The sequence below is a fragment of the Moschus berezovskii genome, chromosome 4 (genome assembly GCF_049115385.1).
Source record: "Moschus berezovskii isolate FMDL1 chromosome 4, NW_MosBer_1.0, whole genome shotgun sequence".
NCBI lineage: Eukaryota > Metazoa > Chordata > Mammalia > Artiodactyla > Moschidae > Moschus > Moschus berezovskii.
Window position 1 is genome coordinate 29,909,288 of NC_142463.1, and position 18,807 is coordinate 29,928,094.

General features: G+C 38.5%; 1 protein-coding gene across 3 annotated transcripts in view; it reads right to left on the minus strand.

The window, feature by feature from the left end:
• Nucleotides 1-18,807, minus strand: part of USP24 (ubiquitin specific peptidase 24) — a 140,481-nt gene that overhangs the window by 102,067 nt on the left and 19,607 nt on the right. For 2 of the 3 annotated variants that reach the window (XM_055403730.2, XM_088835329.1), the window contains exon 2: nt 1,353-1,518. In XM_055403730.2, the coding sequence (XP_055259705.1) occupies nt 1,353-1,518 (166 nt within the window). The remainder of the gene's footprint in view (nt 1-1,352; nt 1,519-18,807) is intronic. The other variant, XM_088835328.1, reaches the window with a different exon arrangement.

Consider the following 18,807-nt stretch of genomic DNA (forward strand, 5'->3'; position numbering starts at 1 on the left):
AGCTCGCCAGGCTCCTCTGTCCATGGAATTCTCCAGGCAAGAATACTGGAGTGGGTAGCCCTTTCCTTCTCCAGGGAATCTTCCTGACTCAGAGATCAAACCCAGGTCTCCTGTATGGCAGGCAGATTCTTTACCAACTGAGACACCAGGGAAGCCCATTTTCTTTTTAATATATAATATATTCATAGTATAGAAGCCTCCAACCTAGTGATATTTTATTTAACAATATAATTTAAAGGTGGAAGTGTGACAGATTTCCTTTTCTTGGGCTCTAAAATCACTGTGGATGGTGACTGCAGCCATGAAATCAGAAGACAATTACTTCTTGGCAGGAAAACTATGACAAACCTAGATAGTGTGTTGAAAAGCAGAGATATTCCTCTGCCGGCAAAGGTCCATATAGTCAAGGCTATGGTCTTCCAGTGGTCACGAACGGTTGTGAGAGCTGGACTGTAAAGAAGGCAGAGCACCAAAGAATTGATGCCTTTGAACTGTGGTGCTGGAGAAGACTCCTGAAGGTCCCTTGGACAGCAAGGAGATCAGTCGATCTTAAGGGAAGTCAACCCTGAATACTTGTTGGAAGGACTGATGCTGAAGCTCCAGTATTTTGGTCATCTAATGTGAACAGCCGACTCACTGGAAAAGACTCTTGATGCTTGGAATGATTGAGGGCAGAGGGAGAAGAGGGCATCAGAGGATGAGAGGATGGCATCACCAATGCAATGGACAAGAAAGTGGGCAAACTTCAGGAGATGGTGAGGGACAGGGAAGCCTGGCGTGCTGCGGTCCACGGGGTTGCAGAGTCGGACACGACTGGGTGACTGGACAACAACCACAAGGCACTTAAGACAGTGCCAAACACTTAATAAGCATAAAATGTTTGTTAAATAAGCAGTACTTTCTCCTCTTTAGAACACGTTAATTTCAATTTCCATAATATCAATTTTCAAGTATATTTAATGAATCTTATACTCATTGGAGCTAGAAGAAAGCAGCTGATTTCATACAACACTTTTATTTCACAGGGGTTCCCTGGTGGCTCAGATGGTAAAGAATCTGCCTGCAATGTGGGAGACCTAGGTTCGATCCCTGGATTGGGAAGACCCCTGGAGAAAGAAATGGCAACCCACTCCAGTATTCCTGCCTAGAGAAACCCATGGACAAAGGAACTTGGCGGGCTACAGTCCAATTGTAAAGAGTCTGACTCGACTGAGCGACAAAAGCTTTCACTAAGAAAGACTAAGAGTATACAACCTAAGATAACAGAGATGGGCAACAACAGGAGCTAAGATTAAAGCCAGGCCTCCTATCAAAAAAGAAGTCTCCTCCTGTGTCCTGAGGTATGAACTTACCAAGTCTTGCTAGGTAGGTAGACGCCAACAGGCATTTGCCTAGTGACTCTTCCCGCTTGTAAGGTATGGACCAGTGATCTGTCAAAACGCGGCTTTCCAGTTCATATAAATTTGTTGTAGGGAATTCAATTCCTTCCCCTGAGCAGTTTCCATTTTCATCATTCTTCTGACAAAAAGGGTTTAAAGAAAAAAACAAACTAATTAGTAACTACTTAAAATTTTTTCAGTTTAACACAAAGGAGACCCTTAATGGTAGCCATTAATGCCAAGAGTGTGGATTCCACATTTCGTTCTCACTCAGTCTTCAAAAACGGATTCTCTTTATCTCACTATAGTACCCAATCTACCTTTACCTACAGCCGTCCTATTTCTCTTTCCCTTTTTTCACCAAGGGGATAAACTTCTCCTTAGAGTTATTATCTATATCTGCTATCTCCATTTCTTCACCTGACTCACTCCTGGTATTACACCAATATAGATTCCAGAGTTCCTGCTCTCCCAGGGTGGCAGTCGTTAAGGTCACCACACTGAACGCTGTTATCATTCGATCCAATGGACTTGTTTCAGTCCTTATCTTACTTTCCAGGAGCGACTGACCTGCACGCTTCCTCTTCTTGGTATGCTAGATTCACTCCCCTAACCTCCCAGGAGAGCCTGTTTCCCTCCTCTCCTCTGGGGTCTGCTGTTCCTTCTGTCTCCTATTCTTGTGTATCCTCCCCTTCCTAGCCATCAAACATTGGAGTTTCTCAAACCTCAGAGCTGTGCTCCCTTCTTTCCACTCAGTGAATGGTAGGTACCACATTCATTGGGCAGCACAGACAGAAATCAGGATCACATTCTTAAAACCCTAGTCTCCCATCTCCACCGCTTAGACTAAGTGATCAGACCCCCTACATTTCTCCCAAACCTATCTATATCTGTCCTTCTCACATGGATGCTTCTATGCTGAACTCATCTTTCTGCCCTTTTCAATCTACTTAACTCTTATACACTCTAAACTCTTTCAGAGAAAACCCTTTAAAGAACTTCTAAACATTGCCAAATTCCATTAATTATTTTATGACCTTACCATGCTGAACTTCTCCTTTATAACATAACTCACAGATACAATATTACATTTATAATATTTGTGATTTATTCTATGTTTGTTCCCAAACCAGTGAGCCATAAGGACAAAGACCCTGTTTCTGAAAATTTCTATATCTCTAAAACCTAGTGCCTAGCACAAAGCACGTATTTAAAACATATTTTTAAATGGAAAGTAATTCACACAAAGTTCAAACTATCAATGGAGTAACTTTCCATCAGTTCTTGCTATGATAATCTGCAATAAATCAAACAGAACATCTCCTCCCAAAAGGCCCAGTACCTAGTTTCTTTGAAAAACTATCCATTTTCACAATCCACTCTATAATTTAATCATTAAAATAATTTCATTAAAAAATTCACCTTTAGCTTCAATGAAGCAAAGGAGCATAAATATAAAACAAATGATTTAAAAGCACATTAAAAAAGAATTTTCAGACCCATACAAATGCTATCTAAAGGAATGTAACAAATTTTTTTTCAGGTTCATGGCTAAATTAGGATGAAAACAAGACAAAAACCAGGAAGGTGATAAAAATAAAAAATGGAGTAGAAGATGATATAAATTGGAGGTGAAGAGTGAGGGGTGGTGGATGAAGTAAATTTAGAATTATGGTATCTGGGGAGAATTCAGTTTTTAAAGCACAACATCTTTAAGAAATACTTTTAATTAATAAATTCTGTAAATAAATCAATTTTACTTAAAGGAACTGAGAAGGACCAATTGTATAAAGAGTTTAAGATATTATTAAAATTGTACACTTGTTAAATGCTTCAATTTATGAACCTAAGATCAAAGTAGAATTAAGGTACGTAAAAACAGAATTCAGTTGGATAATGGGAATATGTCATTACTATGAAATATCTACCATTAATTGCCACAGGAAGTTAACAGATCAAATCATGTATGAAATATCTGATGTACCTGGCAGCTATGAAAACTAAGAGCTTCCAAATGGGGTTACTGCCCTTGTGAGAGTCACAGAAGACCCTGTATCTCCTCTCTGCTCTCCACACCGTAAGACAGCTGCCTGGGACCCAGAGGAGGGCCACACTAGGACTCAATCACGTTGGGATCCTGATCTCAGAATCCCAGGCTCAAGAACTGTGAGAAGTAAATTTCTATTGCTTCCAAACCAACAAACCAACAAAACCCACCCAAAGCGAAGCACTTCCTTGGGCGAGGGTGGAGGGAGACCTGTAACGTCAGCAGTAAGGACACAGACATCGTGTGCCTCCTGAATGGATGCACTGTAAATGGCACAGCATGGGTTCCGGGACGGTCCTGCCAAAACGGATCCCCTGACTCTGGGCACAAGGAAACCCAAAGTGAGGAACAATCTGAGAAATAACTAGCCTGTATTCTTCAAAAATGTCAATGTCGTTAAAGACTGAGGCAGACTAGAGAAGTACAACATGGGATCCTGGATTAGGTTGTGAACTAGGAATTTTTATTTGATTTTACTGCTTGGCTTCAAAGGATGTTAGTACCTGATCGGTGTTAATATCCTGATTTTGATAATATACTGTGGTTACATAAAAGAATATCCATTTGTAGGAAATACACACTTAAGTATTTAAGGGTAAAGGTGTATCATGTCTTTATTCTCAAACATTTCAGAAAAAAACAACAAAACACACATATATTAATACTTTGATATACACATGTACATTATACATACGTGGGGTATTTACATATATAGAAAGAAGGAATAATAAAGAGAATGTGATAAAATGTTAACATTTTAAGAACTTGAATAAAGTTTATATAAGAATTTCAGATTTATTATGGCTATTTATAAAGATTTACAGAAAGACTGCAAAAATAGTTTTGTGCTATTCTTGCAACATTTTTGTAAGCCTGGAATTAAAATAAGAAGGAAAATAAGTTAGTATGATATATATTAAAATACAGATTTTTGAAGAACCTAATAAATTAGAGAGATAGGGATTCACCTGTAGTGGTTAAAAAAAAAAAGGTGCATGTTCTACTGAAGAACCCCGTTTCACTTGACAACATAATTTAGTTTGTAAATACCTTTATGCTTTTGTCTTAAATTACCAATTAAGTAATATATATTCATTACAGAAAATACAGAAAATATGAAGAGCAAAAAATAAAACCCGTCATTAATTTCACCATTTAAAAATTAATCACACTGACATTTTAATAAATATTTTTCCAGTAAAAGCCTTTTCTTTATGGATTTTTTTTTTTCTTAAAAATTCACAAATGTGGAATTAACTCTGTTTTCATCACCTCCATGGCCCGTCATCATCCTCCCATTAAAGACAGTATTAATGGAGTCTTTCTTCTCCTATCTTGATTCAAAAGATAGATATATAAAGCAGTAATTGCGAAACTGCTTAATGGACTTATAATGACTACAGATGTGACCTATATGATAATAACAGCACAAAGGAGGGGTGAGAGAACAGTTATATTTTGTACGCTACTGCAATTAAGTTGGTATTAACCCAAATTACACTGTTATAGATTAAGATGTTAAATGTAAATATGTGGCAACCACTAATAAAATAACCTTAAAAATTACACAGTGAAATAAAAAACAAGGGAATTAAAACAGCACACTGGAAAATATCTACTTAACACCAAACAGAGTGGTAATAGAGGATTAGAGGATCAAAAAGGCATAAAACAGAAGACAAATAGCAAAATGGCAGCTATAAATCTTGTTTTATCACATAATTATATTAAGTTATAATTACCAGCCTCATGCGACAAGTTGACTCACTGGAAAAGACTCTGATGCTGGGAAAGGTTGGAGGCGGGAGGAGAAGGGGACGACGGAGAATGAGATGGCTGGATGGCATCGCCGACTCTGTGGACATGAGTTTGAGTGTACTCCGGGAGTTGGTGATGGACAGGGAGGCCTGGCGTGCTGTGATTCATGGGGTCGCGGAGAGTCGGACATGACTGAGCGACTGAACTGAACTGAACTGAACCAGTAATATATTAAATGAATATGGACTAAAGACTCTAATCAAAAGGGAGAGATTTGCAGAATGGATTTTTAAAAATGGACTGAATTCTATGCTGTCTACAACAGATACCCTTTATATTTAAAGACACAAAGAGGTTGAAATAAAAGGATGGAAAAAGATATGTACACACAAAGGAGCTGGAACGGCTATATTAGTATCAAACAGAATCCAGGCATACCTTGTTTTACACTGCTTTGCTTTGTTGTACTTGGCAGACATTGCGTTTTTTACAAATTGAAGATTTGTGGCAACCATGCATATAGCAAGTCTATCAGCACTGTTCTCCCAAGAGCATTTGCTCATTTATGTCTATGTGTTGTGTTCATGCTATTGCTTCAGTTGTGACCGACCCTGTGCGACCGCATGGACTGTAGCCTGCCAGGCTCCTCTGTCCATGGGATTCTCCAGGCAAAGATACTGGAGTGGGTTGCGATTTCCTCTTCCAGGGATCTTCCCTACTCAGGGATCTAACCAGTGGCTCTTATGTCTCCTGTATTGGCAGGCAGGTTCTTTACCACTAGCGCCACCTGTTCAGTTTAGTTCAGTTCAGTTGCTCAGTCGTGTCCGACTCTTTGCGACCCCATGAACACACCAGGCCTCTCTGTCCATCACCAACTCCTGGAGTTCACTCAACCTCATGTTCATTGAGTCGGTGATGCCATCCAGCCATCTCATCCTCTGTCGTCCCCTTCTCCTCCTGCCCCCAATCCCTCACAGCATCAGAGTCTTTTCCAGTGAGTCAACTCTTTGCATGAGGTGGCAAAGTATTAGAGTTTCAGCTTTAGCATCAGTCCTTCCAATGAACACCCAGGACTGATCTCCTTCAGATGGACTGGTTGGATCTCCTTGCAGTCCAAGGGGCTCTCAAGAGTTTCCTCCATCACCACAGCTCAAAAGCATCAATTCTTCGGCGATCAGCTTTCTTCACAGTCCAACTCTCACATCCATACATGACCACTGGAAAAACCATAGCCTTGATTAGACGGACCTTTGTTGGTAAAGTAATGTCTCTGCTTTTTAATATGCTGTCTAGGTTGGTCATAACTTTCCTTCCAAGGAGTAAACATCTTTTAATTTCATGGCTGCAGTCACCATCTGCAGTGATTTTGGAGCCCCCAAAAATAAAGTCTGACACTGTTTCCACTGTTTCCCCATCTATTTCCCATGAAGTGATGGGACCAGATGCCATGATCTTAGTTTTCTGAATGTTGAGCTTCAAGCCAACCTTTTCACTCTCCTCTTTCACCTTCATCAAGAGGTTTTTTAGTTCCTCTTCACTTTCTGTCATAAGGGTGGTGTCATCTGCATATCTGAGGTTATTGATATTTCTCCCGGCAATCTTGATTCCAGCTTGTGCTTCTTCCAGCCCAGCGTTTCTCATGATGTACTCTGCATATAAATTAAATAAGCAGGGTGACAATATACAGCCTTGATGTACTCCTTTTCCTATTTGGAACCAGTCTGTTGTTCCATGTCCAGTTCTAACTGTTGCTTCCTGACCTGCATATAGGTTTCTCAAGAGGCAGGTCAGGTGGTCTGGTATTCTCATCTCTTTCAGAATTTTCCACAGTTTATTGTGATCCACACAGTCAAAGACTTTGGCATAGCCAATAAAGCAGAAATAGATGTTTTTCTGGAACTCTCTTGCTTTTTCCATGATCCAGCGGATATTGGCAATTTGATCTCTGGTTCCTCTGCCTTTTCTAAAACCCGCTTAAACATCTGGAAGTTCACGGTTCATGTACTGCTGAAGCCTGGCTTGGAGAATTTTGAGCATTCATTTAATAGCGTGTGAGATGAGTGGGCCACCTGTTAGATTTTGGCAATTCTCAAAATATTTCAAACTTTTTCATTATTGTTACATTTGTTATGGTGATCTGTGATCAGTTATCTTTGATATTACTATTGTAATTGCTTTAGGGCACTATGAACTGTGCTGGTTTAGAATAGCAAACAATAAATGTATATGTTCTGGCTGCTTCACCAACTGATTCTCTCTGGTTTCTCTCCCACTCCTCAGGCTACCCTAGTCCCTGAGACATAAGAGTATTAACATTAAGCCAACTAACAGCCCTGCAATGGCCTCCACATGTTCAAGTGAAAGGAAGAATGAGTAGCACATCTCTCACTTTAAATCAAAAGCTAGAAATGATTAAGCTGAGTGAGGAAGGCAAGTTGAAAGCCAAGACAGGTTGAAAGATAGGTGTCTTGCACCAAACTGTTAGCCAAGTTGTGAATGCAAAGGAAAAGTTGTTGAAGGAAATTAAAAGTGTTACTCCAGTGAACACACAAACGCTAAGAAAGCCAAAGAGCCTTATTGCTGACAGGGAGAAAGTTTCAGTGTTCCAGGTAGAAGATCAAACTGGCCTCAACACCCCCGTAAGCCAAAGCCTAAATTAGAGCAAGGCCCTAACTCTATTCAGTTCTATGAAGGCTGAGAGAGATGAGAAAGCTGCAGAAGTTTGAGGCTAGCAGAGGCTGCTTCATGAGGTTGAAGGAAAGAAGCCATATCCCCATAATACAAAAGTGAAAGGTGAAGTAGCACGTGGTGATGTGGAAGCTACAACAAGCTATCCAGAATATCTAACTAAGGTAATTAAAGAAGGTGGCTACCCTAAACAACAGATTTTCAGTGCAGACAAAATAGCCTCATATTGGAAGAAGATGACATTCAGGACTTGCACTGCTAGAGAGGAGAAGTCAAGGCTCGGCATTAGAGCTTCAAAAGACAAACTGGCCCACAGACATACAGAACAAACTGGCAGTTACCGGTGTAGGGGACAGAGAATATAAGGGTGAGGGGAGTGAGGTACAAACTACTGGGTGTAAGACTGGCTCAACACAGGGAATACAGCCAGTATTCTGTAACAACTGCAAACAGAAAGTAACCTTGAACAGAATTTGTATCCTACTGTTGTGTGAAAACTGTATATATCTTAATTATGTTGAATTGGTTCACAGAGCTCTTCAGGTCTACTCTATCATTCTACTTCTCTGTATAGTCTATTAATTTTTGAGAGTTTGATATTGAAATTCCAACTAAAAACCTACTAAAAATTTATCTATTTAAAAAGATAAAAATTGTTATATACAGTGGAACTATATGTAACCTTGTTCTGTATTTTCCAAGTTTCCTGTAAACATGTTATATTTTAATAATTAAAAAAATGTTAAAAAATAAAAGCAAAAAAGAAGAAAAAGAAAAAAAATTAATGGTTAATTAAACAAGCAAATATACCTCTCTTCCACCACCAAAAAAAGAAAAAAAAAGCAAAGATGAGCTGACTCTCTTGTAAGGGACTAATGAAGCTGGTGATTTGAAATAGAAGTCAATGCTCATTTGTGATTCCAAAGATCATAGGGCCCTTAAGAATTATGCTACATCTACTCTGCCTGTGCTCTACAAATGGAACAACAAAGCCGAGATGACAGCACATCTGTTGACAACATGGTTTACTTAATATTTAAAATCCACCGTTGAGACCTACTACTCAGGAAAAAATTCCTTTCAAAATATTACTGCTCACCGACAATGCACTTGGTCACCAAAAAGCTCTGATGGAGATATACAATGAGATTAATGTTGTTTTCATGCCTGTGAATACACTATCCATTCTGCAGCCCATGGATCAAGGAGTAATCTTACCTATCAAGTTTTATTTAAGAAATATCTTTTGCAAGGCTTTAGTGCCATAGATAGTGATTACTCTCATAGATCTGGGCAAAAGAAATTGAAAATCATCTGGGAAGGATTTACCATTCTACACACCATTAAGAACATACATAATTCATGGGAAGAAGCCAAAATATCAACACTAACACGAGTTAGGAAGAAGTTGACTTCAACCCTCATGGATGACTTTGAGGGGTTCAAAACTTCAGTGGAGGAAGTCATTGAGGATGTGGTGGAAACAGCAAGAGAAACTAGAATTAGAAGTTGAGCTGAAGATGTGACTAAATTGTTGCAATCTCATGATAAAAGCTGAACAGATGACAAGTTACTTCTAATGGGTGAGCAAAGAGAATAGTTTCTTGATGGAATCTGCTCCTGGTAAAGATACTGTGAAGACTGTTGAGATGTCAACAACAGTCAGAATATTTACAAACTTTGATAAAAAAAAAAAAGCAGTGGCAGGGTTTGAGAAGATTGATTCCAATTATGTAAGAAGTTCTTCTAATAAAATGCTATCAATCAGCTCTGCATGTTACAGAGAATCCATTCATGAAACAGGGTCAACTGATGGAGCAAACTTCATTGTTTTTATTTTAAGAAAATGCCACCGCTACCCCTACCTTCAATAACCACCACCCTCATCAGTAAGCAGTTATTCACACGGAGGTAAAAAATATATATATTATGATTTACTGAAAGCTCAGATGATGGTGAGCATTTTTGAGCAATACAGTATTGTAAAACTGAGGTATGTACATTTTTTCAGACATAATGCTGTTTTTCTTGTTTAGTCACTAAGTTGTGTTTGACTCTTTGCAACCCCATGGATTATATACAGCATGCCAGGCTCCTCTGTCCTCCACTATCCCTGAGTTTGCTCAAATTCATGTCCATTGAGTTGGTGATACTCTCTAACCATCTCATCCCCTGCTGCCCCCTGCACATTTTGCCTTCAATCTTTCCCAGCATCAGGATCTTTTTCAATGAGCTGGTTCTTCCTACAAGTGGCCAAAGTATTGGACATAATGCTACTGCGTATTTACTGATGACAGTATAATATAAACATACTTTTTAGGTGCTGGGAAGCCAAAACGTTCGTGGGACTCACTCTACTGTGGTATTTGCTTTACTTCAGTGGTGGAACTAAAACCACAGGATCTCCAAGGTATGCCTACAGATGCTAAGACAAGAAATATATTACTAGAGACAAAGAAGGACACTCCATAATGACAAAAACAAAGGTCAATAAAAACAGGAAGATAAAAGAATGGAAAAAGATATACTATGAAAACAGAAACCAAAAGAGAGCTGAAGTGACTATATTAATATAGGAAAAAAATAGAAGTTATGTGAAAATTTATTACTAAAGATAAGGAAGGATGGCCATAACAGTTCTAAACAAATATGCCTCTCATGACAGAGACCCAAAGTACAGGAAGTAAAAACTGACCGAACTAAAGAGAAATACACAATTCAACTAGAGAGTTGGAGACTTTCAGTAACAGCTAGAACTAGGCAGAGGTCAAAAAAAAAAAACACTACTACAAACCAAGTATACCTAAAAGACATTTCCAGAAGGCTCCACTCCGTAACAGCTGCAGGATATACACTCTTTTCAAGTGCACCTGGAACGTTCTCTAGGACAGAGTACATGTGAGGCTATAAACCAAGTCCCAGTCTATTTGGAGGGATTAAAATCATGCGACATTTGCTCTCTGACCACAACGGAATGAACTTAAAAATCAACATCAGAAGGAAAGCCAAAAACATGTGAAAATGAAATAATATATATAAAATGGACAAAGACATCCCAAGAAAAATAAGACTACAGCCCAATGATCCTACGAATATAAACACAAAAATCCTTACTATACTAGCAAACCGAATCATGAAAAGGATTGTACACCATGACCAAGTATGCACACAAGGCTGGTTTAGCATACAATACAGAAAAAAAATCAACAAATAAGTAAAATGGACTTTCTTCAACTTGATGAAAGGCATCGACAGAAACCCTACAATTAACATCATACTTAACTGTGAAAAGCTGAATGTTTTCCTCTAAAATCAGAAACAAGGATGCCTGTTCACCAGCTTTCATTCAACACTGTACTAGAGATTCTAGCTAGGGCAATTAGGCAAAACGAGAAATCAAAGGCATTCATTCAGATTAAAACGGATGAAGTAAAACTATTTCCATTCACTCTACATGATCTTGTAGGTAGAAAATTCTAAGGAATTCATGAAAAAAGAAACCATTAGAACCAATAACTGAGTTCAGAAAGGTTGCAGAATAAAACATCAATATCTAAAATCCAATTGTATTTCTATACACTAACAATCTTAAAATTAAGAAAACAATTCCATTTACAATAACATCAAAAAGAAATAAAATACTTAAGAAGTACAAGATTTATACACTGAAAACCACAGAACATTATGGAGAGAAACTAAAGAACTAAATAAATGGAAAGACAGCCCATGTTCTGGGATTGAAATTTAATATTGTTAAGAGGGCAATATTCCCCAAATTAGTGTACAGATTCAACTCAATCAGCTTCAAAATTTCAGCTTATTTTGCAAAAAACTGATAGGCTGACTCTAAAACTCACCTAGAAATGCAAAGAACCCTGTATAACCAAAATAATCTTGAGAAAGAATAAAGTTTGAGGATTCACACTTTCAACTTTCAAAATTTACTATAAAGCGACAATAATCAAGATAATGTGGTACTGGCATAAAGATACACATACAGGGAATTCCCTGGAGGTCCAGTAGTTAGGACTCCATGCTTTCACTGCTGATGGAGCAAGTTCAACCTCTGATTGGGGAGCTAAGATCCTACCAGCCACGTGGCACAGCCAAAACTATAAAAAGGCACACATACAGAAAATGGAACTGAATTGAAATTCCATATATAAGCTTTTATACATGTGGCCAATTCTCCGTCAGCATTAGAGATAACACAATTTAATCTCTGACAAAGGCATAAATGCAACTCAATGGAGGAAGGTTAGCTTTTTTAATAAACGAAGCTGAGACAACCGTTAAGACACAGGCAAAAGAATAAAACTGAACCCCTATTTCACACCACATTAAAAAACTAACTTAAAATGTAACACAGGAGTGAATCTACATAATCTTGCTTTAGATGATATTTCTTAAATAGGACACCAAAAAACACAATGGCAAAGAAGAAAAGATAAATTTTGATTTTCATCAAAAGTAAAATCTTTTCGACTTCCCTGGTGGTACAGTTGATAGGAATCCGCCTGCCAATGCAGGGGACACGGGTTCAATCCCTGGTCTGGGAAGATTCTACCTGCCACCAAGCAACTAAAGCCCACTTTGCGTAGCAACTACTGAGCTTGCGTGCCCTAGAGCCCGTGCTCCACAACAAGAGGAGCCACTGCAGTGAGAAGCCTGTGCACAGCAACAAAGTAGTTCTCTCTGCGGAATCTCAAATGTTGTTGTAGCCATCTGTTTCAATCTCACATTAATATGACAGAAAACATAAAAATAACCAAATGGGAAAAATGCATGCAAGGTTTCTTTTTGGGGGTGATGAGAAAACTGTCTAAAATTAAAGAGTGGTGATGGCTGTACAACTCTAAGAATGTACACTTAAAAAGGGTAAACTTTAGCGTACGTGAATTATTTCTTGATAAAGCTATTTGAAAAACTTGGTTAACAAATATGAGTTCAAAGATTATAGTAAATATAAGTGAGCTTAAAAATCTCAGCTAAGAATTTCAAAACCCAGCTGTATCTAATGATCTATAATAAAAATAAATATGCCAACTATTTTTTTAAAATAATTTAAAAAATAATATATTTAAGACATAACAGGTGAAAAATCTCACATTGCCTTCTAAGCAGTTAGCATTCTTGGTCTTAAAAAGGGGGAACATACAAGGTACACATCCGAGTTAACAAGCAATCAGAGCAGCATTACGCTTTGAGGAGGGGACCACCAACACAGATGAGAGCCGGAATCACAGGAGGAGGAGAGAGCGACAAGAACCCGTAGTTAGGCTGGTTTAATATTCTGAGTCATCATTTTGAGTAGAGCCTGTCCCTGGCAAAAATTACATACGAAACAAGAGAACACATGCAAAGCAGCTTGGAACTGTCCTACTGCAAAAGAGCTCCCGACAGACATAAGGTATAGGGCTTTTAATAAGAACTCTGGAATGTAATATATTAGTCTCTCATTAGATGTCTAATGCAAGTGATACCCAATAACAGTTAATAAGCACTTAATCTAAATTGATAATAAATACACTTGTCAACAGGCTTCCCTGGCTCAGTTGGTAAAGAACCCACCTGCAATGCAGGAAACCTGGGTTCGATTCCTGGGTGAGGAATTTACCCTGAAGAAGGAAATGGCAACCCACTCCAGTATTCCTGCCTGGGAGATTCCATAGACAGAGGAGCCTGGAAGGCTACAGGCCGTGGGGTCACAAGATTCAGACACGACTGAGCCACTGAACCACTACCACCAAACTCACAAAAGTTCACTATGTTCCAGACAAGGTACTGATCTTTGGGGACAGAGATAAAGACACAATTCTCATCTTTAGACACCAGGACAATGTGAAAGAAGAGAAAGGGTGGATCTAAACCACGCTGCGGGTGGCGGTGTACATGCAGGCAAACAGCTGATGCTTAAGGGAAACAGTATTATAAGCAGAGGGTTACAGAGCTTTCACATTTCAAAACTGGTATTGCTTTATTTTTCAAGTATATTGAGTAATAAAACCACAACATTTTCAGCTTTTTTGACCATCTGAGGCAATGGCTTTTCTTTTTACTATGATAGCCCACCAATTTTATTTAAAATTGAAAGACATTTAAGTTTTGAAAATGCTTTACAATATTTATGTAAATTTAGCATGTTGCTGCTGCTGCTGCTAAGTCACTTCAGTCATGTCTGACTCTGTGTGACCCCACAGACGGCAGCCCACCAGGCTCCCCCGTCCCTGGGATTCTCCAGGCAAGAACACTGGAGTGGGTTGCCATTTCCTTCTCCAATGTGTGAAAGTGAGAAGTGAAAGTGAAGTCGCTCGGTCTAAGGCAGAAAAGAAATGAGCTCACAAAAAATTCTTGAATATCACTTTTAACCTGAAAAATTTCTAAGAACACTGAATCTTGTGTATCTGGTCATTCAAGAAAAATAACAATGAGTTAATGACCTACATTATGATTCCTAAACTAGACATTTTAAGATGAGAACCAAAACAATTGCTGGAAACATAATTTAGGCTATTTCCTAAAGAAGTAATTTTACTAATGCCCATAAATATAAATTAATACAAGTATAAACAAGATCTTTGTAACTCCCATGATATTTGATAATGTCATAAACACATTAGAAATTCATATAGTTGTGATTATAACTTCATCACTGGCAAATGGTTCAGAATAAGGCTTACTGTTTATCTATAAATGGGCTTAGCATTTTTAATTACTGGAAATAGTTTATCACAGAATTGATAAATGCTGTCTCTGCATAGTGTAAATCTACCTCCACAGAGGTAGAGATCTTTAGATTTAACATGTAGATTATCTTGACAAAAGTATTTCTTTGCATGAAATCTTCTATATTTACAGTTAGACATGAGCATACACGTCATTATCCGTATCAAGAAACTTGCCTGTTTGAAAAATGCAGATGAACCAACATAAACACTGTATAGGCACTAACTTAATTGAGGGCTGAGTACACAAAACAGTATCATTTACTCAGCCTTTGCAACTGGCCTTTAAAATATTATTGTATAAGCATTAAGGTCAATAACAGAATTTTAATATTTACTTAGAAAACCATCTTCAAGTTCAAAGAAATTAACAAACCTTTTGCTCTTAAACTCAATTTAAATCTTCTTTGTTTAAAGAAGTGGAAACTATTGGAGTAAATACTGACTGCTGTTCAGAGATAAGCTCTGCTCTGGTCTAGCCACTAACCCAACAAATACAGAAAAAAAAACTTAAGGGAAAGAAGATTGCCAATACTGCTTAAAGTTTATGCTAATACTAAATTTGATTACTGAACTATTTTGTTAGCCAACAATGAACTCAAAAAAACTTCCAAATGTTTGATTAATGTACAGAAAAATGAAGATGCCAAATTGATGCCAAATGTTTTTCCATGATTTTTAAAAATGTATTTGTCTATTACCTAAAATAAACAATAATTAGCACCATATATGTTAAGTGCTTAAGGAAAAAAAAGATGAAAACATGAACATTTGATTCCAAGTCACTAATTTACAACTTTCTAATGAAAGTTGAGACCTCAGGCTCGTCAGTCTTATTTAATATTTTTCAAAGCAATTCAGAGTTAGTTCTATGCAAATCTATTAATAATATGATCTGTTATTCCGGACTAGATGATTCCTAAAATACTGCATACTGAAGAAAGAGATGATGGACAAGTGCAGGTGGTTCCCAAGTCACTAATATACTCATCTGTTGGCAAATTGCTTTCTTGAAATTCATTTTCATTCCATATTATAAGCAGTAGAGAATTTCCTAACTGTTCTACAAAAGCGGACATTTCTCATGGTCCCTTTCTTTCACAGCCCTTGGTGTTGATTCAATACATAGAAACAAAGTTTTCATGAGAAATTGTCTTTGAATTCAAAGGTGGTATCTTACATATGGGCTTCCCTGGTGGCTCAGATGGTAAGGAATCCACCTGCAATGCAGGAGAGACGGGTTTGATTCCGGGGTCAGAAAGATCCCCCTGAGTGGAGAATGGGTACTTATTTCAGTATTCTTGCCTGAAGAATCCCATGGACAGAGGAGCTTGGTGAGTTACAGTCTGTGCGGTCACAAAGAGTTAGATACTACTGAGCAACACATAGGATTTATCCTTTATCATTTAGATGTAAGGTCTGAGATTTATATATCGTTGATCTCAGGAACCAAAAAGCTGGTAGCTGTAGTTAGACCTTCAGTTTTAATAGACAGCAGGAAGAAGGAGTGAGATGGTAAAGAAGGATTTAGATATATGCAGAGAAAAATGAGCGAGAGGCAAAGAACTAGCACGTCTCCTGACTACTTAACTACTCTGTGTCAGGGATGCTGCCCAACCCCACGAGGCAATGAGGCAAAATCTGTCATTGTGCCCAATATCTGTCATGGGCAAAACTGAGGCTCAAATAAGACAAGTTACTCAAATCTATTTCTTACGGTCTCTTGCCTGATGCTAACAGTCACTCATGGATTCAGAATGGGATGAGAATTCAGATCAAGGTTTCTCCAAATCTCATGATTAAGCACTCTGGAGGTATTCCAGTTCCTCCTAAAACTGGTAGGAGGGCTCAGTTCCTAAAAGCATCACTCCAGAATGGAGGTAAACTGTTATTAAAAAAAATAACCAAACAAAAATTTTATATCATGTACCCTAAGCTAAGAGTTGACAAGGTAAGAGAGAATTGATTCTCAACTGCTTTTCTTCCAAAGCACTTGTATTTCTTAATCCACTGATATTCCTAAAGTTTTAGGTAAGAGGTTTTCTAGGATAAACAAGTAACTTTTATTCTTAAACTCTGTTGAAATTTCCTTTACTATATATTCCCATGACAGATCTAAATGTTGATTCTGTCACCACCATCTGCTTGCTGTGTGACCTTGAGTAAGCTTCTTAACCTCTCTATGTGCCGTAGTTTTCTCAACAGAAAGCAAAGAACAGTGCCTGCCCTGCAGGATTATTATGCAGATGGGAGAGCATCCCTGTAGAAGGCCAACCACCATAAACCAGCACATCCCACCCAGTGGCCCAGAGCGCTCTCCAAGCTTCTCCCAGAGTGTTTCTATATCCCTGTCAGACTCTTCAACTTCTGCAAAGAACTCAGTGTTCTAATTCGAGTATGTTTCTCCTCTGAAGAAACTATCCCTAGTCTCTGAAACTTACTGTCATCTTCCCAACTAGTTGGTCCCCATACCACAGTGATTCTACCTCAGAAATTTCTCAATAGTCTCTCCTGGCCGACCACCACTGTGGCTGAGGCCCTTGCTGCACGCTGCTCAGACCGCAGCCAACACTCATAACCAGGACTGTGTCCCTGCTGCTGTTCTAGCCCCACTCTTGCGTCCTCTTCAAAATGCCAGTGATCTTTCTTAACAAAACAAAAACTAAACTAAGCAAAGGGATCTGATCCCATCACTTACTTGCTCATAAACCTCCTTTAGATCCCAGCTGCCTTAAGTACCTAGAAAGTAAAAGCAGGTCTCCAGCACCGACTGGCATGCGAAGCTCTTCACCATCTGACCAAAACCTACAAACAGAAGCTCATGTGCTTCTTTCCTAAACCCTTCTGCTCTAACCACACTGAACTCCTAGGCCCCTGAGCACACAGGACTTGCCATGATACCATGCTATCTCTACGCTCTTTCCTCTGCCTGGAGTGTTTTTTCTCCAACACAATAAATTACTACATTTTGCTATAGACTGCATGTTTGTGTCCCTTCAAAGTTCATATGCTGAAACTGAATCCCTGATGTGATGGTATTTGGAGATGGGGCCTTTAGGAAGTGAGTCATGAGAGCTCTGTTCTTTTCAAAGAGACCACAGAGCACTCCCTTGGCCCTTTCACCATGTGAGGTTAAAGCAAGGAGACAGTTGTCCATGAATCCGGAAGGTCCTCAACAGACACCAAAGCTGCTGGTATCTTGATCCTGGACTTCCCAACCTCCAGAACTATAAGAAATTAATTTCTGTTGTTTACAAGCCATCCATTCTGTAGTATTTTAATACAGTACCCTGAATAAGACAGTCTTTAAAATCAGTTCAAGTATCACTTCTTTAATAAATTTTTCAAGATTCTGCCAGACTTAGGTATTCTGTCTTCTGTTTTTTTTATACTGAATTCTCATTCAGTACTATCTAGAAGCTGTGAATACATCAATCAATAAGAAACACATTCTGCCTTTGAGGCTTTGAGATACACTATCTATCAGAAAAGACAATTACATAAGGGATTATAATTTCTTATAAGGAGCATGCTATAATAACAAGAGTATTATGAAACTGTATAAGAAGGGGAATGCATGGGATATTATTTCACCTTAAAAAGGAAGCAAATCCTATTATATGCTATGACATGAATGAACCTTGAGTATACTGTGCTATTCCACTTACATGAGGTATCTGAGATAGTCAAATTCATAGAAACAAAAAGAAAGGTGGTTAGCAGGAGCTAGGGGAGGGGAAAAAAGAGGAACTGTAGTTTAACTGGTGTAGAGTTTCAGTTTTACAAGATGAAAAAGTTCTGGAGATCTGCTTCACAAAAGGTAACTATATTTAACTGTGCACTCAAAAATGGCTAAGATGGTAAATTTTATGTTTTGTGTTTTTCATAATTTTTCAATTTCATATTGAATAATTTCAATATCCTTCTCAAAAAGAAAAGAAGAAGGGGACTCAGCCTATCATGATCAAAGATAGCCTAAAAATGAACTGACACTTAGGCTGAGACCTAAGTAAGCACCCAGCATCTTCAGCCTCGCGCACAGGGTTAGTGCTCAGTCCTCATCTGACCTCAGCCACCAGCGACAGTTCACACTGCTGACTGCTCCATCCTCCCTGAAACACCTCCTCCATGTGGCTTCCAGGACAGATCCACTCCCTGGCTCCTCTCTTGTCACCCCAGTCCCTAAACACTGGAGTACCCGGGAACCAGT